Here is a 25,997-nt window from a genome sequence, read left to right as displayed (position 1 = left end):
CTACTCTTGAACAAAAGACAGCATCAGAAGCATTCTCTGATGAAAGTAAATTTATCATTCCTTTGGAAATCAAGGTTCCAGAGTCTGGAGGAAGAGAGGAGAGGCAGAATCCACGTTGCTTCAGGTCCAGTGTGATGTTTCCACAGTCAGTGATGGTTTGGGGTGCCATGTCATCTGCTGCTGTTGGTTCGCTGTGTTTTCTGAGCTCCAAGGTCAACACAGCCGTATACCAGGACGTTTTTTGTAACCGCCTTGGTCCCTCATTCGGTGTTTCCTGGTCGCACCCAGTCGTCCGAAAGAGAGCGTGTGCACACACAATGTTCATATATACTGTGGAGCACGCACCCACAGGCACGATTAATTTGGCATAATGCTCCTGACCCCAGGCAGGATGTGTGTCGCATGGTTCACTTTCATTTACAGAACCAAGTTTACGTTCATAAACTGTTTTCATTGGTTGTCAGTTGTAATCATCAAAATTGAAGTCAATACACTTCAAATATATCAGGATGTGTGTTATGAATGAATATAATATTCAAGTTTCACTTTTTGAAAGAAATACTGAAAAAAAAAATCTACATTTTCATGATATTCTAATTATATTACCAGCACCTGTAGTTGGACCCAAGTGCAGGCACAAACCAGAAGCAGACAGGTGAAGTAAAGACGTTTTAATAATATCAACAAAAACAAACTTGCATTTTGAGATCAGAGGAACAGAACAAGAAGTAATATGATGGGGAAGCAACAAGCATGGCAATGGATTGAGCATAAATACTGAGACAGGTAAGATAAATGGCAAGCAAAGCAACGGAAGGAAGAAGACCAATTAAAGATGCAATAAGTAAAATGACACACTCCATGCCACTGACACCAGCTGTGTTTCCATCTAATTCTCACGTGAATTTTGAGTGAACTTTTAAAATATTGCAAGAAAAGAAAATGTGCATCAGACGCGTTTCCATTTGCTGGTGTGTAATGAATTAACCAGGAGACCGATAGCATAACGTTGTCATACGTTGACTGTAATAAACAGTATATACGGTTTTTCGCAAAAGTCAAAAACCACCTCAAGGGAGCATAAAAACTTCTGCTAAATTTAGGGAGTTCATTTGTATTTTGCCGTTTCCATCGGCCCCTTGTAATACGATGCTTCAAAATGCGCATCAATAAATGTTGATGGAAACGCGGCTACTGTCTCTGCTCCAGCACACCTGAATCAAATGATTGTATGACCTCCTCAGCAGCCAGTGAGGACTGCAGAGGCAGTCGGGTGTGTGGGGGCAGGTTAAACACCTGGAACACGCACGACAGTGGGTCCTGAAGACCAGGGTTGAAAACCCCTGCACTAGAGCAAAGCAGAGACACAGACACGAGAAACCCAGGGGAAATACCCGGCCAAGATCTCACAGAAATAACTGACATGCACTACCAGTCAAACCTCTGTCCTTATTTTTATGACTTTCTACATTGCAGATATAGAGTGAAGACATCAAAGCTACGACTGAAAGGTATATAGAATTATGTATCAAACACAAAACATAATGCCGTGAGCTCCATGAGGTTAGTCACCTGAAATGGTTTAACAAAGTTCTTGAAGGAGTTGCCAGATGCAGAAACAAAAATGCAGACAAACCAATAAATCAGAAGGTTAGTCCAAACCTTTGACTGGTTGTGTAAAATAAACGAACGAGCAAAACATAAAAGAAGGCACTAATGCGGAAACCACCTAACAGATATGAGCACAGAGAAATTAACTAATATGGCAATACCCAAATAGAAAAAACAACAACCACAGACTATGGTGAGACCTGTAAGAACATAACAAGGAAATGCTGAAAATGTAAAAAGTAAATGAAAACCTTAACTGATCACCTAAGGATGACACAGAAGATGAAGGAATAGAAACTGTTTTCATGTCCTTGTAGTTTTCCTGCAACATATTGTATTCAAACAGGGACAGCAACATGGTATCAAAGCTACTTCTTCAAACCAAGTGACCTTTTGTTTTTTCTTCTGCATAATGAGCCGACTTGTGATTTTCACTACCTGTTGAATGTTTGCCATTGCAAACATTAAATGCAGGTTTTGCTTTCAAGCCTGCATGGTCACAGAAATCTGGGATCAGTGCAAATGACTGGTTGAGAAGACAAAGATGAACATTTCCACAACACCAACTTTGGATCTGAGCAGACAGCAGAGCTGACCTGGATGTTTGGGGGGATGTTACTTTTACATCTAATGCTGTCGCCTTTAGCTGCTCCATCTCCCTGAACCATACATATTGTATAATACGTTTTTCATTCTCTATCACACACACACTAAGAACAGGAAATTAAAGCTACAATTCACACAGGCTCACCAAAACTATCGGCTGTTCCGATGAGTCTAAATTTGTGCTGTAATATTTAGATGGTAGAGACAGAATTTGGGGTAAACAACATGAAAGCATGGATCCATCCAATCATGGCTCAGTGGTTAAAGCATGGTTAAGGCACACTTTAGACTTAGTAACAACTGAACTCCAGGCTCTGCAGCCTACCTGATTATTGTTGCTGACTATGTCCATCCCTTCATGACCACACTGTGCTCATCTTCTGAAGGTGACGTTCGGCTGGACAATGCATCATTCCGAAAAGCTCAAAGCATCTCATACTGGTTTCTGGAACCTATTAATGGGCTCCCTCTACTCCAATGGCCTCTACAGTGACCAGCTCTAAGGGCAACAGAACATCTAAGGGATGTATTGCAATATGGTTTTCACATCTTGGATGTGTAGCTGACAGAACCGCAGTAACTGGACGCCATCGTCTCAATACGGTGCAACAGTCTCTGGGGAATGTTTCCCACACTGGGTTGCATCTAAGCCACGAAGGATTAAAGGAGATCTGAAAGAAACATAAGATCCATCTCAGATCTACCAGATAACCGGTGAGGGTAGATTGATGACCTTGAACTTTTTTTTTTTAATCCAAATCCGAACTTTGTGTTTTAAGCTTTAAAACGTTGGGAAATGTTGTCAGAGCCCGCTATATAATTCCAAGCCGTAGGTTTTAATACAAACAGCAAAATGAAGCGACAATCCCCAAAGAATATTTTCCTAGGCAGATCTGGCCTTCGCCATTGACTATTAGATTTAATAGTCAATGGTGCACTTTACAGCTTTTTGTACAAGTGCTGATGTCAGCTGTGGTTGTGAATGTAAATGCCTTTAAGATTTCCTATTTCTGTTACAGAAAATGAAAAAAACAAAACAAAACAACAACCAAATCCATCGCGGCAGAGGGCAGCTGCTGCCCAGTAAAACAAAACGTCCTTTGGTTACTCACCGTGCCGTGGACTTCTGGCAGCGAAGAAACCTGTTATGAGTCCACAGAGACAACCCGAGACGCTTCTTATCCACCAAAGGCAGCAGAAAGGAAGACAGGCGGTTGATTAGCACTTCCTGTGTTCGGCGCTACTGCGTGTCTTCTGTGGTTGAACACTTTGTAATGTTTTCCCTGACAGCAGAGGGGCCAGACAGCTCATAGCCTTCTGCGCCGCTTTTTACGGGAGTGATGGAACCGATCACAAATAATACAACAGGGACCCAAACTGTAGGAAAAAACATCATTTAAAGTGACTTGATTTTACTGGGCTTGACTGTAAAATTGGTTAAAAAAATATATCACAAAACAGCCTCAATGACATCAAGACATGATTTTACTTTCGAGCTCAGTATTTATTTTTTTTTGGATTACCATCAAGTGACAAACTTTGTTCGAAATGTTTGCCGTGACGCTCATCAGCGCTCAGTGGGTTGTTGGGCTGCCACATCTGCTGTCGCTGCTGGCTGAAAGAGGAAGTTTCATTTCATGTTAAGCATCAATCGCTTTTGATGAGCCTCGTGCTCACAGGAGAAAAAAAAAAAGCCAGATTCAATCTCTCTGAGAGGAAAGCTCCCTGAGTGAGTATCTTCTGTGCAGCAATGAAAGTGTGGAGATGTTATCTAAAACCGAACACTTTAGGACATTTGAACAACAACAACAAAAAAGAGCTCACATACTGTAGAGGAAATGGGGACATTTTTAGAAAGGAGAAGACATTAAGGTAAAAATGTTCTCTGCAAAGGCAGGACAGTTTTGGGAAGTGAGAAAATTATCAGTACCACAGGAACGCTCAAATCAAACGCCGGTTGTTCTGGAATATATTTTGAGAAACTGTTCACAAAAGGGAGTGCAGTATTTCAGGAGACGTTTTTTTAAAAAGTAAAAAAGAAAAGTTAACTACTGCTTTTTCCCCCCCAAAGTCAGGATTCTAAAAAGGAACACAAAACATTTCAAGGAAGTGGGAATATTTCCAAAAACCAAAATCAATTTTAGACATCATCTAAAAAAAAAAATCATATTTTCAGATATATGTTGTAAAGATCTGTAAAAAGTGTTCTTGGGGAGTAAAGGCTGCTTTTCAGAATTCAACAAATAATTAAATGGGGGTATTTTTAGAGACTTTGGCTGGTTTCATGGCTGTTTTGAAAAACCTTCTGAGCAGTGAAGCCTGCTATTAAAACTAGATCTTAATAAAACTTTGTTGCGTGTTGCATTTTGTTTTAATCTTATTTTTAGAAAGTTGCAATAAATGCCCCCAAAAGGGGGCCTAACTAAGATTTTTTTCCCCTTTACTTTTTACTGTTTTAATTTGGAAAACAATACATTTTCACTTTTTCCGATGAATTTTCAATGAAAGTACTGTCAGACAAATAAAGAGTGAAATTAAAACCCAAGTACCATCAGAGATAGTTGGTGTGTAAGGTCAATGGACGTCCTCACAGCTGTACGAGTACAAATGTGTGTTGGTACATGTGAATCGTCAGTGGCAAAGTGCTGATCAGAGCTTGTCATGGAATCAGCTGACTCAGCACTAACACGCTGCTCTGAAGCTCTCTCACACAGAGTCACACTGCCAGCATGTACATCAGATAGTGGTAAATAGGGGCTTCTTACCTGCAAAACAAAGCAGCTCCAGTATTTTCTCACAGAAATGCTTTTGAGCGATTACTTCACTTTTAGTGGACTATAAAACAATGCTGACTGCCCATCTGAAAATACCACTATTTTAGTCAAAAAATCAAGTATTTAGGGCTTCAGTGTACTAGTGGAGAGATAAAAATTGTACTCTTTTTGTTCTTCCCCGAGCTGATCTTTCGGTTTGTCGCCTACACCCAACACTCCCACACTCTGCCACTCACAGTTCACTCTACTGAACTGAGATAGCAAGAACACCTGGCTGCAGTGCGGTTACATTATTGTTTTTTTTTTCAAACCCATTAGATTTCTTACACCGACATCGAGCTTTTAAATCTCCTACATTAATGTCATTGCTGCCACAATCACCACAGAGTGATCACCACTCTAACGGAAGAATCCGAGGGAGTTGTGAGAGTCAGAGTCGTTTTGAGTTGCGCTGATGTGAACTATTAATCAGTGTTGAAGTTTAGCAGCTTATAAATGCGGTTTAGACAATCCTGGTACAAAGGGCGAGATAACGTTGCAGGAAGTTACACCAACACACCTTACGATCCACTCTGAACAAAATACGTATACACTGTGTCAGGCGTAAAAGGCATTAGTGGCACCAGAACAAACATCTGTGCACCAATCGCTGTCACCTTTACAGCTGGCACAGAGATTAACACAAGAAATGTGTTAAGGGCAGTCTGTAGAGACAACAACTCTTTATGGCCACGGGTAGGCCTAAAACCCTTGCCTGGCTAAAGGTGCGTTCACACTGAACCCGAACAAGGCGAATGGAGCTTGGCGATACGAACGACGTGTTTCGAGCAATGCGAATGGCACGAATTGGCCAAATAGAGCGAAGCGAAACGGCGAATGGGCACAGCGCATACACATCTAGAGCCAAGCAAAGTTTCGCCTGAGTTCAACAATATGAATTTTCTGTCAATTCAAGGGTATAAGGGTCCTCCTCGTCCATTTATGTAGGCACGAAAATGATTTTTGATTTGATTATGTTCCATATTTAGACATACAATTAGGTTATATTTCTTTTGAGTAAAGATGGATTTACTGGTCAAAGAGAGATGGGCAAGCCTTCTGCAGCGGGGGTAGAGCGCCTGTTGTCTGTGTCCAAACGGTGATCTGTCCCTCGACGCAGGTCAACAGGTCTACATGCTGGGTCCGTAACAGACAAGAGTGCCAATGGAAGTGACCATCATCCTGACGCAGCCACAGGTGGTGGTACTCGCCGAATCTGGTGCGTCTCTGGAGGATCTGACGAATCTAGGTACACCGGTACCGACATCGATGTTTGGCTTTCCACATTACATGCAGCAGCGTGACTCACACGGTAAAATTAGGGTTTGCCATGGTGAGTTGATCAGACAAGAGGAACCAGGTGAAATTTCCATGCAAATTGTTTACAAGAGAGAGTCGAAATGTCAAGCGACCAAGGCAGGCAATCAACATGAAAAAATTTGCCTTGTTCACTTTCGGTATGAACGTACCTTAACAGTTTAACATATGTTAAGTCATACCATTAAACAACTAACAACTTTGTTATTTAAATACTAAGGCGTGACATCTAGCTTTTATTTATGACTATATATGCATGTACGTATGTGTGTGTATACATATTAATATACATTCATAATTTTAGATTTTACCAATATCACTAAAAACGGTTAACTGTCTCATTAAATGTATGTTATATCAATAAATTTCTCAAATTATGTTATCAAATGTTGTAAAGATCAGTCTAGTTTTTACTTAAAACATAAATCCGTCTTGACACTAGCTGTGTCAATGGTTTTGCAGCTTTAAAAAGTATCTCCTACATGCAGGCATTGTAGAGTCACCTGTTGGATCTTCACTAACATCGTTTCAACCACTCAGCTGTTGGTAAAGGTTTCTTCCTTTTTTATTCTAACCACACTTGATTTCTTCACATTTACAGTCAAATGTCTCAGTCATTGTCTTCTGTAACCATAAAGATTTTCTCTAGAAGGCATTTGGATCGTCACACAGTAAGCCACACAATTGATTTTAGTGTTGGCACGTCTTTCTTGGTTGTCACCCTCTCATTCCACAAAAATGTAGAACTGGTTTAGTAATGGACAAAGTAACCAAACATTTGAAAAGGAGTGATTTCATTACTGTAAAACGTCTTTTAAAGTTTTTTATTCTTATTATTTTTGACTTGGTGCTCTTATATTGCTGCCTTGGCGAGGGCTCTCTCTCAAAGAGATTTAGAATCTAAAATGGATTATTGCTCTTAAAGGTTACCCAAAATATTTGTTGGTCTGAGCATGGTCTGTATGCAGTTACTTTAAAGTTGCCTCATGTAACAGGTTTTTCCTAAAGTCATTTAGATCAGATGCCTGTAAACTGTGGATGTTGCTAAAGTGAACCGCATTTCAAAAGACGGAATCTGGCAAATCCAGTCTGCTACTAAAAGATGCTTTGAATTTTTGTTTCTTGTTTTCTTCAAAGTATTCCCAGATAAACTTCTATTTTGTACATTTTAAGGCGACACAAGAAAAATGGCTTTTTTTGTGGAATGGAATAAATGTTCACTGTAATTAAAACAAACAAAAAATCTGTTTACTTACCGTGGGTAATCCTCAATATTTACACAATGCTGTATTTTATGGTTATATTTGTAACAGGTTTTCAGTCTTTTGAAAGACTGTTTTTAAAAGTTAAATATTATTAATTAATAAAGATAATCATGTCAAGTCTATTTTAGTACTTGTTTGTTGTAAGCATATTCATGCTATATTATTATTATTATTATTATTATTGTTGTTGTTATTATAGTTCCCATCAAATTTTAGATGATATATCAAATATATTATTACTGTACAAAGTTTTGAAATATAACAAACTAATTATAATTTTGAATTATTTTAGATGTTCCCGGTTATTGCCTTTAAAGACCCTTGTATAACTATCTTGTCCAGCAGAGGTCACTGTTTACCAAGTGACAATCCCTGCTTTAATCGTCATGCTCGTCAACTGCGCAGCCGCAATGAGCAAGTTAATATAGAGTCTCATAGGGAAAAAAATCAAATAAATAAATAAAGTAAAAAACACTAACTTGTAAATAAATAAATAAATAAATATTTGGACTGATGTCTTTGCACCTTAAAAAATCTCAGGAGCAATAGCAGAACTTGCCAAAAAATATCCATACTCTTCTGTATTTATTTATTTTTTTTCGTAAATGTATATGAAACCAGTGAATTTATTACACAATAACTACACCCTTTTTACATTATAGAAACGAAGTGTTAGTACAAGGCTGTCGCTTAAAAAGCCACTACCTAATGGCGGTGTTTTGTTTTGAAAGCCGGTACCGGAAGCAGCGCGGCTCTCTGCCCTCCCTGAGACTTGACATAACGGGGCACACTACTGAGAGGAAGACGCGGCGGCGTTTGCTCAGGCATCTCACCGCACCGCACTGCACGGCACGACCCGGCGGGCTTGGGGGAAGTCGGCGTCCCGCTCACCCCGCGCTTCCCACCTGGATATAACCGGACGCACACGCAAGCGGAGACGCGGACAATTATGGCGACGTTGGGGCCGGAGTCGGCTCGCCCTCCCCTCGGCTCCTCTCCGTGTAACCAGAATCACGTCGGCGGCGCGAACCTGCCTCTCAACCGGGGCTTGGAGCGAGCGCTGGAGGAGGCGGCGGCCAGCGGCGTGCTGAACCTCAGCTGCCGCAAGCTGAAGGAGTTCCCCCGGACAGCAGCCAACCACGACCTGAGCGATACGGTGGAGGCAGGTACGGTGTCCTCTGGGTGTGGGGGGGGGGGGGGCTTCAGAAATGTGGGTGCTGCTGCTGCTGAGAGGTGTCGCCGGTCGGTGTGAAGGCTGCAGCGTCTGGGGGGCTGTTTCCGCTCTCCGTCATGAGCCCAGACCTGTTTGCACCTGAAGCTGCAGGGGAAGACGTGTGTTTTGGCAACTTTTTTTTGCTCCACCTAACCGACCCGTGGCGCAGCAGTGGGAATGAGCGATATGAGCCTCCTTATCAGGGAGGAGACGAGCTGCAGAACTGGTGCGTCTTTCTGTTCCGAATGTCGGAGATCTGGTTTGTTGACGGTGGGCCTTGAGTGGAAATCCCCGCCACTTCCTATTTTTTTCCTCTTTTTTTTTTTTTTTAACCCATGTCCAGTTGTAAACAGACATGGGAGGCAGCAGGGAGCCACGCAGCCGCAGATCGTTCCAAATACAGCTGTTCGGGCAGATGTTTCTGTGTATATTTGGAACACTCGCTCTTAAAAAAAAAAAAAATCCATAGTGCCATCATGTTTGGTTTAATAGTCGCATCTTTTCTGAACACCTCCTGATGGCGGCCTGGTTGCCTGGTTGCAGATATGCTCCAAGCTCAGACGAGATTGGATGGAAACCTACACGTCTAGCCACAGGTTCTCAATCGGTTTTGGTCCTGGACTTTGACTAGGCCGTTCTGAAACACGACCTCTCCCTTGATCTCAGCCAGGGGTGTGCGGCTCTAGTCCTCCGGTGCTGCTGTCCTGCACGGGGCAGACGCCAGCTGGATGCAGGGTTGCTCCTGGAGGACCTGCGGCACGCAGCTCCGCCTGCGTGTTCAGGGTGGTTGTCCTGCTGGAAGGCCCTGCATCCTGCTCCGTCTCCCCCAATCAATTCTGACTCGGCCTTACTGTCGAAAGGCGTCCTGTGTCGTCCCGCCACCTGAAATCCCAGTGAAGGGCGCACAGGTCGGGGCTTGTGACGCGTGTGAAAACGTGGAAGCGACAGCGCCGGAAGGCTGCCGGGACAGAGAGGCCGGTTCAGACGAGACTGCAACCAGCAGCGGCAACTTTTCTCACGAGCAGCTTTACTCAGCGGGCCGTGCTTCCTCATTCTTTTTCTGGAAAGCTGCTTGTTAAGATTCCGTGGGTGGGTGAGTGGGTGTATGGGGGGGGGGGGCTGCTTTCTTAGTCACAACATTGTCACTCTCTGAAAGCTTTAGCTGCTTCCATATTTGCCCACTTTTCCCCACACGTCCCACAACGCAGATCGGTCTCCCCGTCCCTGTTGAGGGGGAGGACCGTCAGCAGGGATTTTGTTTTTTTTCCTGAAAACAACCACACACAAAAAACCAAAAACATGCAAGTTTTCCCAGCGGCAACACAAATTCGCATCCCTCTCTCTTCCTGCTCTCGGAGCTGGAGATGGGACGGCTTGGCATGAGCTGCGATCACGCTGACTTTGCTTCAGCGCTCTGAAATAAAGTGCGGCTTATGTAACAGCATGAGAGCTAATAACAGAAAGGGGATGGAGATGTTTGTGTGTGTGTGTGTGTGTGTGAGGGGGGGGGTTGAAGCAAAGTGGGTGAGACTGTGATAAAAGTGTGGTTAAAGCTGAACAGAGCTACTTGCAATGCAAATTGTAATTGACAATAAAATTTGATTGATTGGTTGATTGGTTCTTGTTTAGTTTGGTTGGAATTATCAGCTGAAGAAACCTACGGTGGCAGAGGAGGGTCAGTTTTGGTAGCAGCTTTTGCAGATATTTGGATCTGAGATTTGCTTGCAGTCAGCTGTAGCACACAATGCTCCTTTTTTTTTTTTTTTTTTTTTTTCTGTCTGAAATCCGGATCAGAGCTGGCTGTAATTACTGACCTAAGTGCTAAGATTTACTTGCAGGAAGCTTCCCCGCAGCGAAGGCCTGATCAGGACCCCTGTGTCCACTCCTTAGTGGTGGCGGCGGGGGGGGGGGCTCGCAGTCACTGACGTCGACGGTGTACTCCTCTTGATTTCTCTTGTGCATATTTCCCCTGTCCCTGTCAGCTTACCTGCTTACTGAGAGGGAAGCATGCTGCCAAACAGACTTCTGCAGCCCGTGGGGCAGTCAGACCTGCAGCCCGCAGACCGTCTCCCTGATACCGTGGCAACCGAGACCCCCTCCCCGTGAGAACCAGATCAGCGGAGGAAGATCCGAGGGAGTCACAGTGAGCGATGAGCGTGTGGTAGAGGCGTCAGAACTCGCAGACACACACGCACGTAAAAGTTCAACGTTAGTGCAGAGCGGCCGCGGGGGGTTCACAGGATGCGCTGCATCTTTAAATCTTTAAACGCCTGCCTGCATGCAGGGAAAACGCGCAGAAGGCCAGTTTCTTATCAGCGGCGACACGAGCCTCGGCTTGTCTGGAAAAGCAAAGTGAAACTGCCGACCTCAAACGTTCCTCCCGCTGACAACCTCCTGATCTGCTAAAGGTGGGTTTTTTTGCCCTGAGCCGGCTTTGTGTAGTCGGGTGGCAGGAGATGTGTCGCCTCTTCTTTTAGCTGCCGTTTTGGTGCATTTCATATGCGCTGGTTCATTTAGTGCACGTGAAGGGAGCAGTGGTAGAAACACGGGAAGACCTGTTCACAGAGGCGCGCTGAAATGTCTGCTGGTGACCGGAATCTGTGCTGCCTGGCCACGCTGATAGCAACTCTCTTCAGTGCGGGCGTTGTTACGGAGGGAAGAAGACTCAAAGTCGTCCCGTTTTCAGTGTCAGAGAGATGTTTCAAAGTTATATGAAGTTAGAAATATTAGTGAAACACTGTTTTAGGCTGGGAAAAAAAAGATCAAATTATTTTATAATCTACTGACGCTCGCTACGCTTGTCAAAGCTTTCCAAAAACCAGAGACTGGCCACAGAATTATCATGTTAATCCTTATTTTGGTCTTTGGTTCACCACAGAGCCATTTGATTTGTCCCTTTTGTGGGATTTCCTCCTTTTCAGCCATGAAAAGGCATTCCAAAGCAATCCAGACTGTTACTACTTTCTAACAGAGATGCACCAGAGGTTTCTGGACAGTTTTAGATTTTCCCAGATCTCAGATCTACTGACACTGATTTTTGCCAGGTCCAGTTTGTCCTTCAGATGTTCGAAGACACGTGAACAGCATTCAGCATACTTTTTTCCTAGCCTTTGTGCTGTGAACTATCCTTAGATATTTATATTAGGAGCCGAGGAGACCTCACACCAGATGTCAAACTCTTAGCTGTAGCAGACTTGACAGCTTTTGGTTCTCCTCTGATATTGCAAATAGCTACCTTCTTCTTCTTGCTGTACAAACTTCCACACTGAGGAAGTCTGTGGTTAGCTTAAACTGATGGCGTGTTCACTTATCAACAAAAGATGTGAATTTCTGTCTGTTTCTGTCTGTCTGAATAGCGACTTGTATATGTGACTCCATGATGTAGAACATGACAAAACCTTCAGAGTAGATTCCCCTGTCCAAGCAGTTCTTTCAGTAAAGGCGTTCTGTTAACTGTGACATCATCCAGAGAAGACAGATCACCCGCTATTATCATCTAATGTAGAACAGATTACTGGATCAATGTGTGCTTTTGTGCTTTTTTGTCTGTCTTATTGTGTCTCTGCTCTGTCTTCTGTAACCCAAGTCAGTCGAGGTAGATGACCGTTCATACTGAGCCCGGTTCTGCTGGAGGTTTTTCCTTTCCACTGTCGCTTCATGCTTGCTTAGTATGAGGGATTGCTGCAAAGCCATGGACAATGCAGACGACTCTCCCTGTAGCTCTGCGCTTCTCCAGGAGTGAATGCTGCTTGGAGAGACTTGATGCAATTAACTGGTTCCCTTATATAGGACATTTTTGACCAATCTGTATAATCTGATTGATTTTGACTTTGTAAAGTGCCTTGAGATGACATGTGTCATGAATTGGCGCTATATAAATAAAATTGAATTGAATTAAAGGGAACATATCATTCAAAATCCACACAATCTTTGTGTACTTGGAGTCTCTGGGAATACAGAAAAGTTGAATGTTGTCTGTCCAGGTGTGACGTAGATTATATCTTTGCTTGGTTATATTTTTTTCTCTGTTCGTTGTGATGTTTTTCACCATATTTGCTGCGCTATTGCTAAACAAGGTCACAGGACGTCTGGATAATTGATGTCGTGACGCCGGCATTTTATTTCTCGCTGTAGTTTTATAGTCCAGACTGAAGGAGGGTGAAGCTACAAGTGGATCAGAGAAAATGTTGGGTTGTTGGGGGCACTGACTAGAAGAAAAAGTTTCTGTGCCGCTAGATGATCGTATTTCTGCTATCAGACTACAAAAATTGCCTAACGGGGCACCGTGACCTACTTGGGGGTTAAAGTGCCTCGTTCGCATTTAAAGGGACGGCACCAAAACGAGTTGCTCTCAGACGCAGCTCAGAACAGGGGCAAAAAGGGGGAATTTGCGGATAAATTAATGAGGAAGTCAGACCAAAGCATTGTAGTTCTGCTTTATATAGACCACAACTGAATGATTTTAAATGTGAAAAGGTCCAATTTAAAAGCGTGACATGTCCACTTTAAACCACCGCGCTGTTCTATCAAAGGATTCAGAGATCTGGAAGGTGCTGAAAGGTCTTGAATGCACCAGACTCTCATCATGAAATATTCACGTCTTTAGATGAAGAAGACATGGAAATCCCTTCAGATCTGTTTTGCGGAGCATTATTCGCACTTAGAAGGAGGAAGTTCTGCTCTCAACTATAACACCATATCTTTGGATTCTGAATTATGATGATTTTTATGAAACCTCTTTGGAAAACTTTTTTTTTTACATCATAAAAACTTCAAATGGCCTGTGCTTTTTTTGTGGTCCAGAAAGGGTTGGATACCCTGTACTTGTCTGTGCGTTGGGCCTTTTCTCGGCAGACAGGTACGGTATCATGCAGGTCCGTAAACAATAGAGGTAACAGCGATGCATAGGGCAATAATAAAGTAAGTCAGTTTGAGAAAATTCCCATGTTAATAGCAGGTGTGATTGAGGCGGTGCCATTTGAATGACAAAGTGCTAATGGCTAAGCCTAAATTCTTTGAGTTGCCGTAAACTCTGAAGCCAGATGGTATCGATGGTGTCCTGGAACAGAGGGGGTGAAGGCAAAAGCAAACCAACCGGTCAGCCGGCTCCCACATGTGGTGGTGTCGGCTCAGGAGCAACCATCCAAACGTAACTGTGTTTCCTTCAACTGTCAACCTGCTCAGGTTATAATGTAAACAGAAAGCTGAGCTCTGAGGAAGTCCATGATTCAATTTGTGACATAACCGTGTTCAGGAGCGCACCTCTTGAGACAGTTTTTACTGCTGTTGTCTATTTCTGGCAACCTTCTCACCAGTCGAAAGGTTACTAATCCAAAGTATGTTTGGAATGCAATAAGCCCAGAACTAAAACGTATAGATTGTAGAGCCGCTTTTTCCGTCTAACAAGCAGCTCCGTGTTGTGTTTAAGCGACTTAGCGTTGATGCATGTTCAACATTCTCTTTAGGTTCCCTGGGGCTCTTGTTCTTTTTCAGGAACGGTGCAACAGAAAATATGGCAGATTTACATTTGGGAGTCAAAGTGCTCCTCCGATTGGCTCTTTGCTTCATCATAGATTATCTTAATCCCTGTGTTTCCCACCAGATTACACAATTCCAGCAAGACTGTCTGCCAGGCTCCACGTTTGACCAATGATTGCTCGGAAACACAGTTAGATCCACTTCACGTTCACGTCAACCGGAGCAAAGCAGCAAATGAGAAGCTGAGGAGAAAGGAAAACAGACACAACCCGATGATTATCAGTTAATGGAACAGCCTGCTGTTCTGTCGTATGTACGGTTATACGCTCAGCTCGTCTGAGCAGTCGTCCGTTATTCACAGTGTAGCAGCGTGTTTGTTTGTGCGGCCTTTTTCGCAGACCATGTGAGCGTGGACGTTCCCATCGGGGCAGCCAGCAGTCTGTTTCCCACCACATTCTCAGTCCCAGATAGACAATACACATTTCTGCAGTGTTTGGCAGTTTTTCGCTGGACGTACTCTCTTTGTTGTGTGTGTGTGTGTGTTTTGATAGAAGCGCTATCTGTTATGTCTGTCTGTAGGAAAGTGACGTGGAGTTCAGAGGCACCAAAAACACTTGGAAGCTTCTCGAGTTCGACTAAAGATTTCCCGATCTAAAAAAAGAAAACATTTGCATACCTACGCGTTGCTCCTTGTCCACTTTAACTGTCCATAACTCGACAAAAAAACGTGGAGGTACATAACAATGTTGTGCCAGTTCAGACGTGACAGAAAGCGGTAACGGACTACGTTACCCATGATGCAATGTGGTCAAAATGGCCACCAACTCATGTGGTCAAAATGGCCACCAACTCCCATCACGCAACACGGCAAAATGGCCGCCGATCAAGGAAACAGCATCAATTCGGGACGTAACGGACTGCGTTACCCATGATGCAATGTGGTCAAAATGGCCACCAACTCCCATCACGCAACACGGCAAAATGGCCGCCGATCAAGATAAGGTTGCTATAGTGATGGCTATAAAAGCCGATCACACACGATGAGCTTCCTTCTTCCCTGGCTTTTAGCCAACCCGAGAAGACACGCACAGCTGATTCCCACGCCACGTGTTCGATTGCTCGCTGGACCGAGATTTTTCGACGCAACGGTTATTCCCTGCTTTATAACAGGAGGTCGACTTAAATAAGTACTTTTAAATTCCCTCTGATCAAAAGACTGAGAGACGCCGCATCTCCCACTGATCGAAGAGGACCCCGCTTTTGTCTGGCCAACAAAGCGACTGTTGAACCCGGAGGAAGAAACGAAGCAGCTTCTTCCCCGTCCCGCTGCAGCCTGTGGACAACTGCGCTCGACGAAGCGCGTCCAGAAAGCAACACTCGGGAGCGCTCCGGACCAGCCCCGAGGCATCTCAAAGTAACGGACTCTCCCCTTTTATTTCTGTCTCACCAACAGGGTGTTTAGAAGTGCCTGGGCAGGCGTAGAACTTTGTAGGTGTTGGTTAATGCTTTTATTCCACGACGAAGTTGGAATTATTTTGCTGAACATTTTCTTTGTATGCGCATGTATTTTACAATTGATTTTGCTGTGTTGATTTGTGATTCATCAATAACCCCGCCGTGGGTTACCGCATTTTTTCTTTTCATCTCTTTCCCTGCTTCCCCCCCCCCCCTCTCTCTTTTCGCTTCTCCTTATCAGTTTAATTTCTTTGTCCGAGCTCAAGTCGCGGGCTTTGCTTTAAACTCCCAGTTAGCTGCGCCCCTCGAAGCGAGGCATTATCCTATCAGCGTAAGCGTGGTTACGTCATTAGGACCTCCCCTCATACGTCATCGTAGCAGCCATCTTGGGAGGGTCACGGTATCTGGACTGTAGGTAGCTTAGCTGAACTAGCTTTGTGTAAGACATCAAAGCGTCCAGTGAGATTCCCGAAGCTGTTCTGTCTATCAATGCTGATACGTGAAATGCCGGTGTTTCGAGGGCGGTGTTAAACAACTTTGAGTTAAGTTAAGATCTGCTAACCGCTCATTTTAATCCATTGTTTATTTTGTTTTGTTCTTTATTTCCACATATATATTTTGCATGTTTTAGTTTAGTAATGAGTAAGAATTCCAAAGTTGTTTGAATCAGAGAATTACTGTAACAGGGAATTGCTTTTGGTTCAATAAAACCAACCACTGCGGAATAGACATTGTTTTGTGTTCAGTCCAATTCACAGTTACATGGTTATTCAGAAATCAGAGCTAACCTCCTTTGGAGTTAACATCTGACATTAATACAGAGACAATATCATTGGATGGTGATAAGGAATAAGGATTTAAACTCTAATTGCAGTTACATTGGGGTTCTCACAGCCTGCTGGATAAACCTGGTCGGTTAACAGTCCGACCTGATCATTTATTCCAGCATAAATGAGTTCATAACAGCAAGTTAACTAATGCATTAGTGGTATAAATACTTATAAGCTTATAGCTAACATCACCACCATTTGAACTATATTTGTTATAGCAAAATTTTGAGTTGAATGATTTATTATTTAAATTATAATACCAAATTATAATTAATAATAATAATAAGCATATTCAACCAGCTTATGGCATAGCATAAATTGGCTTTTCCCGGTGTGGGCTGGAGTCTACTTATTGGCGTTCCTTTAGACTAAATCGAATAACCAGCAACTTATGAATTGAATGAACACAATCCATATTCCAGCATTTTGACTGCTCACCTTGCCAAAAGGACTATTCAGTCATAATTGATTAAGGAGGTATCATTACTAAATATATACGTGTTTGTGGTGGTTTGAGGTTGTTAACCTGAGGTTTGAATATTGATTTCTGGACTGGAAGTCAGCTAGATTGAAATACACAGCAGCCAGCGTCTGCTACTTGTCAATCGGAGTCTGTGTCGTGTTCTGCTTTGAAAAGAGAGACCCTGCCTCCATCTGGTGGCCAGGATAGGTAGTTGCAGTCACGGTTTTAAAGACAGCTTAGATCGCTCAGTGTCCCGGAGGGACAGTTTTGAAAGTCAGTTTCTTTAAACTTACCTTACGGTTCCGCCCTTTTGTCTTCTTTAATTTTATTTTATTCATATATTTTTTTTTTTTTTCTCCTTTATCCCCTTCTGCTCATCATAAGTGGTCAAAATTGAGCTGTGATTTTGAAACTAAGGTTGCAATTTAGCGGTTTTTAACTGTCATTCTTTGCCATCTCTGAAGCTCCAAAACACTTTGCTATTTTCCACACATGTGTAGAGCACCTGTTCTGAAATAACTTACATCACAAACAAAGCCACAGCTTTATCATTTAATTACTGGCCGAAAGGTTAGTGGTCCATGTCACTCAAAGTTAATTTTCTCAAAGTTAAACAAGCATATTAACCGTTCCTAAAACTAAGGAGTTGTAAGTCGCAGGGTTGATTTTCCCCTGTGCAGCCTAATTAAACGCACGTATTTGAACCCACTTACTGCAGTTAAGTGCCAGTCATAGTGCGTGTTTGCTGTTAACAGTTAAAGTGAAGCCACTTAACAGTTGTTGTTAGCAGTTGTTGTTTAGCGCTGAGCTAAACTTAAGTGTATGCGTTGTTACCTAGTGCTAAGCTAGAATACAGCGTTGTTATTTGTTGTCTGTTGTTTAGCGCTGAGCTAAACTACAGGTTGTTACCTGTTGTGTTGTTATCCATAGCTGACAAAGAATGGATAGTAGCGGTTCTTCAGCTGAAGGAGCTGAAGGTCCAAACCATTCCATTGGAATGGAGGCCCAGGATGTCATTAGCTCACTGCTTAAAATGACACCGGACGAACAAACCCGTCTGAATCAGTTTAGCATAGAAGACTGTGAGAGGAGAATTCAGGAATTGGTGGAGGAGGTCCAGAGCAAACCTAAACATAGATTGGTAGCAGATGTTTTGGGTGAATTAACTGCGTTATACCACCGAAGGTTAACGCTAGAGACCGATCTGCGTAACAGAGAGGTTGAGATACGGATCGCAGCTGAGGAAAGAGTTAGGGAGCTAGAACAGAGAAGTGTTCAGGGCAGCTGTCATCCCACAGAGGAGCGAGAGGAGGATCGCATTAGCTTGCAGACAGAAGGATCTGAGTGTGAGAACTCCAAAGGAAAACATGGAGATCACACCTGGAGGACATTGGATGAACTGGGCCCCCAGACACCTTCTGAGCGAAGGGTAAGCGAAGGTCAGGACAGATATAGCAGTGTGATACGGAAAGAAATGCCTAAACAACTTAGGGTGGCAATCAGGACTGATCCACATGATGTAAATCATGGGAAAACACCTGCTTCCCACCTGACCCCTGACACGGTCCGCTGTGATCTTTTCCCCCCACCAGGGCGACGAGAGCACCGTTCCTGGGACACAGGTGAACCCCACTCCTCTGAACTGCGTCCACAGACAAGAGTTCATGACAGGGGGGGTCCCCCTGCGTCCCACGAACGGCCGCCGATGCCAGGTAGGTGGTCAGAACTGGAGCCTCCCTCCTATCGTGGTTACCGCAGGCAGGAGTCGTCAGGAGAGGACTCAGATGGACCAGCTCCGATCCCTGAACAGGGGCTGCGGATGCGTCAACTTGAGTCCCTGGCCCGAGACATAGAGCGTTTTGATCCTAGCAATACAGAATCCACCATTGGTGACTATCTCAGAGAGGTAGAGCGCTGTCTGCTAGACTTATATAGCCCCTCAGCTCGAGAAAAGTTGAAGCTTATCTGGAAAACCACGTCCAGAAGTGTCCATGTTTTCATAGAAAGCCTCCCTCCAGCTACACGTGACCGTTATTCAGCTCTTTGTCAGGCTTTAAGAGAAGAATATTCTGTGTTTACAGACCCAGCTTCGGCCACTCTTGGAGCTTTTGCAATTCAGCAAAAGAGAACTGAAGCACCAAAAGAGTACTACCGTCGCTTGCGGGCTGCTTACTTTCAGGGACGAAATGCTCCCGGCTTGGAGGAAGACCACACTTTCAAATCTTTGTTCCTCCATAATCTTCATGAAAGCGTGCGTTATGAGGTTACCATGCATTGTAGAACCAAGAAACTTACCATGCAGGAAATCAGGAAATACGCGCAGGTGGCATGGGAAACACGTGTCCGGCCCAACAAAGGAGCCGATAGTGATAAAAGGGTTCTGCAGATTCAAGCCGAACCAGAAAAGAGTTTAGGTCTGGAGGGACATGAGATGCCTCCCGTCAAACCTAAAACTAGATTTGGCCCTAAGAAGCAACATGGTTTTGAGCCGCCGCAGAAGAAAGCTTCCCAGGATAGGAGAGGTCAGCATGGCAGCATGGAAGGTGAGAGGTTTCAAAAATGGCACAGGCCGGATCCAGCTCGATACGGTAAGCAAACTGACAGGCCAGGAAAGCCGAAAAGCACACATGACAACAAAGGCTGGAACCTGCGCATGGAGGAGTCAATGAGAAAGGAGATAGAGGAGACTTTTCGCAGGTTGCTAGCCGAAACAGTGCATCAGATCGCGCCGCAGCCGTCCCAGCCATCACCCAATCCTGCCGACCCTCCAGGTAAGCCAGGCCCAAAACCCCAGCCAGCATGACTAGGCGTGGACCAGGCTTCCCCTTCTAACAGAGTTTATCTGATTAAGGGGGGGGACCAACCGAAAATTCACCAACAACCTTCTAAGATCCCATCAGCAGGTGATCAGAAAGCCCCTTTTCTAAGGTTTCTAGGTGAGCTAAACCATCATGAAAATGCACACCGTTTATACTGCTCGACAGTTATCGGAGGATGTGTAACTGCAAATGCTCTTTTAGACACGGGTTCCGAGATCAGTCTAATGTGCTCAGATTTGTTTGATGAGGTGACCAGAGCTATGGTGTCTCTTGGGAAACCGTTCCAGGTTGAGACCTGTAACGTGGGCATCACCAGCTACACTCAGGATCAGTCATGCATCACCAAACGGGCGTGGTTAGACATCACTTTCCGTGACATGACCCTGGTGCACCCCATCTACATATGTACTTTGGACACAGAACCTTTTCTTGTGGGTCAGGACCTGTTGAACAGGTTAGCCCCACTCATTGACTGCTATCATGGTCATCTTTGGGCCCAAGTGGGGACTCCCAAGCCCCTCACTTCTGGAAGTGGACTGTCCGTCCCTATCAACCAGGTGACATGCTCCGAGGAGCCCAAAGAACTTTTAGCACCATTTCTGCCTTCCACAGAGCCGATTTCCAAATCCTCTGACACACCCCTGCTTGAGCTGAACAACCGCTCAGCTTACCTTTTAGTGGAGAATCCAACTCGCATGCCGATTCAAGTGGTGGCGAAGAAACCTCTTGGGGTGCTCATCGAAAGCTCTTTCCACGACTTTGAGTTGAGCATTCCCGTCATCGGAGACCTGCCCTTATTCTTGACTGGCAGACAGGACTCTCCAGACACCGTGTTTACCTTTCCTTCCAGCATGATCCAAATCAGGCGACATGAAGCTCGGCCTGCTGGATCCATTTGTGGTGCAACGCTTGAAGCTGAAGGAAATCTGTTGGTGTATGCGATAGCAACCAACCCAACAGAACCAGCACCAAATCAACCAGAGAATTGGGACTCACCCACTGAGCCCTGCCCTGGTTTCGAAACAGAAATCATGCAACAGCTGGAAAAAGCTGATGCACTGACCACTGAAACAGAGGAAACAGCACTTAAGGAGCTGTTTTATGAGTTTCAGCCCATTCAGCCCAAAGATTCAAACGAACTTGGGATCCCACTGACACACATCCATCACTCACCAGTAGGAGAACACAGAAGCTGCAAAGCTAATCTGAAAACTCTCCAACAGGTGGCGTCCCGGCCCTTAACGGCCCAGGACACCCAGGAGTATGTACAAGGCTGCTTAACCTGCAGCCAGTTACAACCCACACGACCACCAGACCAAGCCCTGCTTCAGCGAAGGGGGGTTATATTTCCGTGGTCACATTTGCAGATTGACTGGATCGGTCCAGTCCCCGAATCGTTAAGAGATAACAAATATCTTTTGACAATAACAGGCAGTTTCACAGAATGGGTCGAATGTTTGCCGGCACCGAAAGACACCGCTGTCACCACAGCACCCCTGCTGCTAAATCACGTTTTCAGCCGGTGGGGCCTTCCCCTGTCCATCGACTCGGACAGAGGAACGCATTTCACGTCAAACATCTTGACCGTGCTTTCTGACATGTTGAGCGTGGAAGTTAAATTCCACATCACCTACCGCCCACAGTCATCCGGACAGGTGGAGCGAATGAACTGCACCGTGGTCAGCATGTCAAAGGAACATGCCAGCAGCCATGGTAGGAACTGGGATACAAAGCTTCCCCTGGTCCTAATGCTAATCCGCTCTACCTCACCATGCTCCACAGAGATGACACTTTTCCAGATGATGACAGGAAGACAAAGGACACTTCCCCTGAATCTCATCTACCAGCCCGTAGACGTCAGTGTGACAATCGTCTACACTGCACACCAGTGCGTCACTGACTTAAAAGACCGTCTCCGAACGACTTTCGCGTGGCCTCGAAAGAACCTAGAAGCCAGCGTGCAAAGTCCAGAGTACACATGGGTTCATGCGAACCACAGCTGATTCCCACGCCACGTGTTCGATTGCTCGCTGGACCGAGATTTTTCGACGCAACGGTTATTCCCTGCTTTATAACAGGAGGTCGACTTAAATAAGTACTTTTAAATTCCCTCTGATCAAAAGACTGAGAGACGCCGCATCTCCCACTGATCGAAGAGGACCCCGCTTTTGTCTGGCCAACAAAGCGACTGTTGAACCCGGAGGAAGAAACGAAGCAGCTTCTTCCCCGTCCCGCTGCAGCCTGTGGACAACTGCGCTCGACGAAGCGCGTCCAGAAAGCAACACTCGGGAGCGCTCCGGACCAGCCCCGAGGCATCTCAAAGTAACGGACTCTCCCCTTTTATTTCTGTCTCACCAACAGGGTGTTTAGAAGTGCCTGGGCAGGCGTAGAACTTTGTAGGTGTTGGTTAATGCTTTTATTCCACGACGAAGTTGGAATTATTTTGCTGAACATTTTCTTTGTATGCGCATGTATTTTACAATTGATTTTGCTGTGTTGATTTGTGATTCATCAATAACCCCGCCGTGGGTTACCGCATTTTTTCTTTTCATCTCTTTCCCTGCTTCCCCCCCCCCCCTCTCTCTTTTCGCTTCTCCTTATCAGTTTAATTTCTTTGTCCGAGCTCAAGTCGCGGGCTTTGCTTTAAACTCCCAGTTAGCTGCGCCCCTCGAAGCGAGGCATTATCCTATCAGCGTAAGCGTGGTTACGTCATTAGGACCTCCCCTCATACGTCATCGTAGCAGCCATCTTGGGAGGGTCACGGTATCTGGACTGTAGGTAGCTTAGCTGAACTAGCTTTGTGTAAGACATCAAAGCGTCCAGTGAGATTCCCGAAGCTGTTCTGTCTATCAATGCTGATACGTGAAATGCCGGTGTTTCGAGGGCGGTGTTAAACAACTTTGAGTTAAGTTAAGATCTGCTAACCGCTCATTTTAATCCATTGTTTATTTTGTTTTGTTCTTTATTTCCACATATATATTTTGCATGTTTTAGTTTAGTAATGAGTAAGAATTCCAAAGTTGTTTGAATCAGAGAATTACTGTAACAGGGAATTGCTTTTGGTTCAATAAAACCAACCACTGCGGAATAGACATTGTTTTGTGTTCAGTCCAATTCACAGTTACATGGTTATTCAGAAATCAGAGCTAACCTCCTTTGGAGTTAACATCTGACATTAATACAGAGACAATATCATTGGATGGTGATAAGGAATAAGGATTTAAACTCTAATTGCAGTTACATTGGGGTTCTCACAGCCTGCTGGATAAACCTGGTCGGTTAACAGTCCGACCTGATCATTTATTCCAGCATAAATGAGTTCATAACAGCAAGTTAACTAATGCATTAGTGGTATAAATACTTATAAGCTTATAGCTAACATCACCACCATTTGAACTATATTTGTTATAGCAAAATTTTGAGTTGAATGATTTATTATTTAAATTATAATACCAAATTATAATTAATAATAATAATAAGCATATTCAACCAGCTTATGGCATAGCAACAATATCAGTACTATGCCAGGGTTAGTGGATTAGATGCTAGTGGTTGTCTGACCGGCTCAAACCGATTTTCTTTTTAAGTTGCAGAATTAACTTGGGGGACAGAACATTGCTAAAAAGAAAAATAATTGTTCCTTATTCATCTTCCATGTACTGTGTTTTATTTATTTATATGTCTATTTTGTTATTTTAATCTTTCTCTTATCCATCTTTTCTCCCACTTAATCTGTTATTTTTTTTTTTTTTTTGATCTCTCTCCACCATTGGAGCTGTAATTTATTGTTTTGCTGTGTGTCGGGCAGGGCATGAAGCCCTTGGCTTATTTTATATACTTGTACCAGTAGTAGGAGAGTTACTCCTGCTGCTACTTATAGGACAGTCAGTGCTGCCATCACGACGAAAAGCACAGATATTCCGTCGGTCTTGCAGATTTTTCCTGACCTCGTGCTTATTTTTGGCCAATTTTTGCTGAATTTGTCTCTTCAAAGGGTAGAACTTATTTCTCTCTGCGCTCTGTGTCTGCCGGTGGGAGCGTGTGTTCACCTGTGTGCCAGAGCATGTTACTCAGCATGTGTCAGTGACAGAGAGAGCTGAAAGTAGCGTTGTATAATTGTGGGGGAAACACTGCACACCATGTGCGGGACGGGGGGTTGCTTCCTTTTTTTTTTAAATAGCTTTGGGGCTTCCTGTCTCAGACATAATGAAAAGAGCCAACTTTGAGTCTACTTTCTGCAGTAACAACTGCCGCACCGAAGAGTGTTGTTTCTAGTGTGATCACAGGGTTTCCACTACATTTGTGATCGTGGCTTACCACCACACCAAAGCGAAGGCCGCCACACCTTCAGAATGTATACAAAAATGTTACAACAATGTAAAGCATATGATGTAGCATAGCTACTGTATATTTGCACACTTATTCTAATCATAATCAATGTTTAAAATTAATTAAAATATCATGAAATGTTAAAATTTACTTTATTTTGAAAAGCCAACCCCTCTGAGTCTGTCTCCCTGTGAGGCTGCTAGTGTCTACTGCTGCTCTCAGCAGTGAATGAAAACTAGAGGCGACAGTCCAGTGTTGCCAACTTAGAAACTCTGTCATTATATTTGGGGACTTTTCAGACCCCTCTAGTACCTTTTTATTAAAAAAAGCGACTAGAAACAAATCTTTGAGACTTTTCTCTCTTGGTTTTTGGTGACTTAGCAGCTTCACGTTAAAGCAGAAATCTGTCGGCCGTTACATTGGTGCATTCATTATTGACCCATTTTGTATAACCTCCTGACGCCCCCTAGAACATTCGCGGTAGCAGACTATAAGCGATCTTTGGCCATTATTAACTGAACCTGAAGCTCGGAAGTGGTGTACGAACTGCAACAAGGAGAGTGTAAACCCATCTCATCATACTGTAAGCTCTCAGTATTCCCTTTGCATACATGTGGTTTATTTTTGCAGCCACATGCCTGACATTCATATCAGCTGTATTGCATGTTGGTACAAAATATTGATGATACTATAACATAATGAAATAAAAATGTCCAGGGTTTTGTTTGATATTTGACATTAAATGGTGGAAGAAGCGTTTAACAAGCAGTGATTCAATTCTTTTTTTTATGACAGGCTTTTTCTTTTTTTTCTGATTGCTTTAAAAGTGTGAAAATGTGTATCTGCTGCACTTTGCTTTCCTGGATAGGCAAAAAATGAAGAAATTAAAATAAACACGTTTACATGCCTGCAACGTGTGCTGCAGCAGAACATTAGGTAAATTGAAGGCATTCTACACGTCTGTATCCAAGCCGTATGCACACTATAGTATTTAAAGATACCTAGTTACATACTCTACGATAGACTGCTGACCTGTCCAAGGTGTACCCCGTCTCTCGTCCATTGACAGCTGGAGATAGGCACCAGCACCTCTTGCGACCCCACAAGGGATAGACTTGTTAGAAAATGGATGGATGGATGGATAGTTACATTCTATGACTTTACGAATTTCTACGCCAGTTGCTCACTGCATACAGAGGTTGTCTGATTAAATTATAGCCTCTGTTGGCTTATTATATTTTATTTCTGTTTTACTTTTTTTTTTTTTGCTCTATTTCCATCTTTTGAATTGCTCAACTATACCATTTCAGATATTCCTTGGTTTGAGGCCGCTTCCTCTGATGTGAAGTGAACCACGATTCATTGTTGTTTTATGTGAAAAGCCTTGGTCTGCACACACCTGTCCTCACAAAAACTGACGTATGATGTCACCGTTTCAGCAAGCTCGTTGAGGTCAGTTGCAAAAACGCTGCAGTCTGTGCAGCCAAAGTAAAATCTGCTTTGACTCCTTAGTCCACTTCCTAACAGAGCTGGCCACAGGCTGAGACCCTTTCAGTTACAGGAAGCTACACCAGGGACTGTGCGGTATGTTTCTTTTAGGATTTAAGAGGCTAATGTGGCCCTACCCTGCGCCAGATCCATGTTTGATTTGAAACACATTTTGTTTTATCATTGAGTGACCCTTTTTTGTGAAGGTCATTTGTATTAAACTCAGATTGGCGAGCAAATGGAAGCACACAGTGGCACACTAAACATAAGCAATTATAATAAAACAGTTGTATGACTGAATCAAAGGTAC

At 43.8% G+C, this 25,997-nt stretch overlaps 2 protein-coding genes across 6 annotated transcripts in view; one reads left to right on the top strand and one right to left on the bottom strand.

The window, feature by feature from the left end:
* rubcnl (rubicon like autophagy enhancer) overlaps positions 1-3,761 on the bottom strand; it is a 28,338-nt gene extending 24,577 nt beyond the window's left edge. The window contains exon 1 of the mRNA XM_036138892.1: positions 3,741-3,761. Within this exon, the coding sequence (XP_035994785.1) occupies positions 3,741-3,743 (3 nt within the window). The 5' untranslated portion in view covers positions 3,744-3,761. The remainder of the gene's footprint in view (positions 1-3,740) is intronic.
* A 4,618-nt stretch (positions 3,762-8,379) lies between these two features.
* The window catches only part of lrch1 (leucine-rich repeats and calponin homology (CH) domain containing 1), a 104,079-nt gene continuing 86,461 nt past the window's right edge, over positions 8,380-25,997 (top strand). For all 5 annotated transcript variants that reach the window (XM_012853077.3, XM_012853075.3, XM_012853074.3 and 2 more), the window contains exon 1: positions 8,380-8,778. In XM_012853077.3, coding sequence (XP_012708531.2) covers positions 8,562-8,778 — 217 coding nt within the window. In that variant the 5' untranslated portion in view covers positions 8,380-8,561. The remainder of the gene's footprint in view (positions 8,779-25,997) is intronic.

The sequence above is a fragment of the Fundulus heteroclitus genome, chromosome 7, assembly GCF_011125445.2.
Source record: "Fundulus heteroclitus isolate FHET01 chromosome 7, MU-UCD_Fhet_4.1, whole genome shotgun sequence".
NCBI classification, from domain to species: domain Eukaryota; kingdom Metazoa; phylum Chordata; class Actinopteri; order Cyprinodontiformes; family Fundulidae; genus Fundulus; species Fundulus heteroclitus.
The sequence above is the reverse complement of the archived record's forward strand: the minus strand, read 5'-3'. Positions and strand labels throughout refer to the sequence as shown.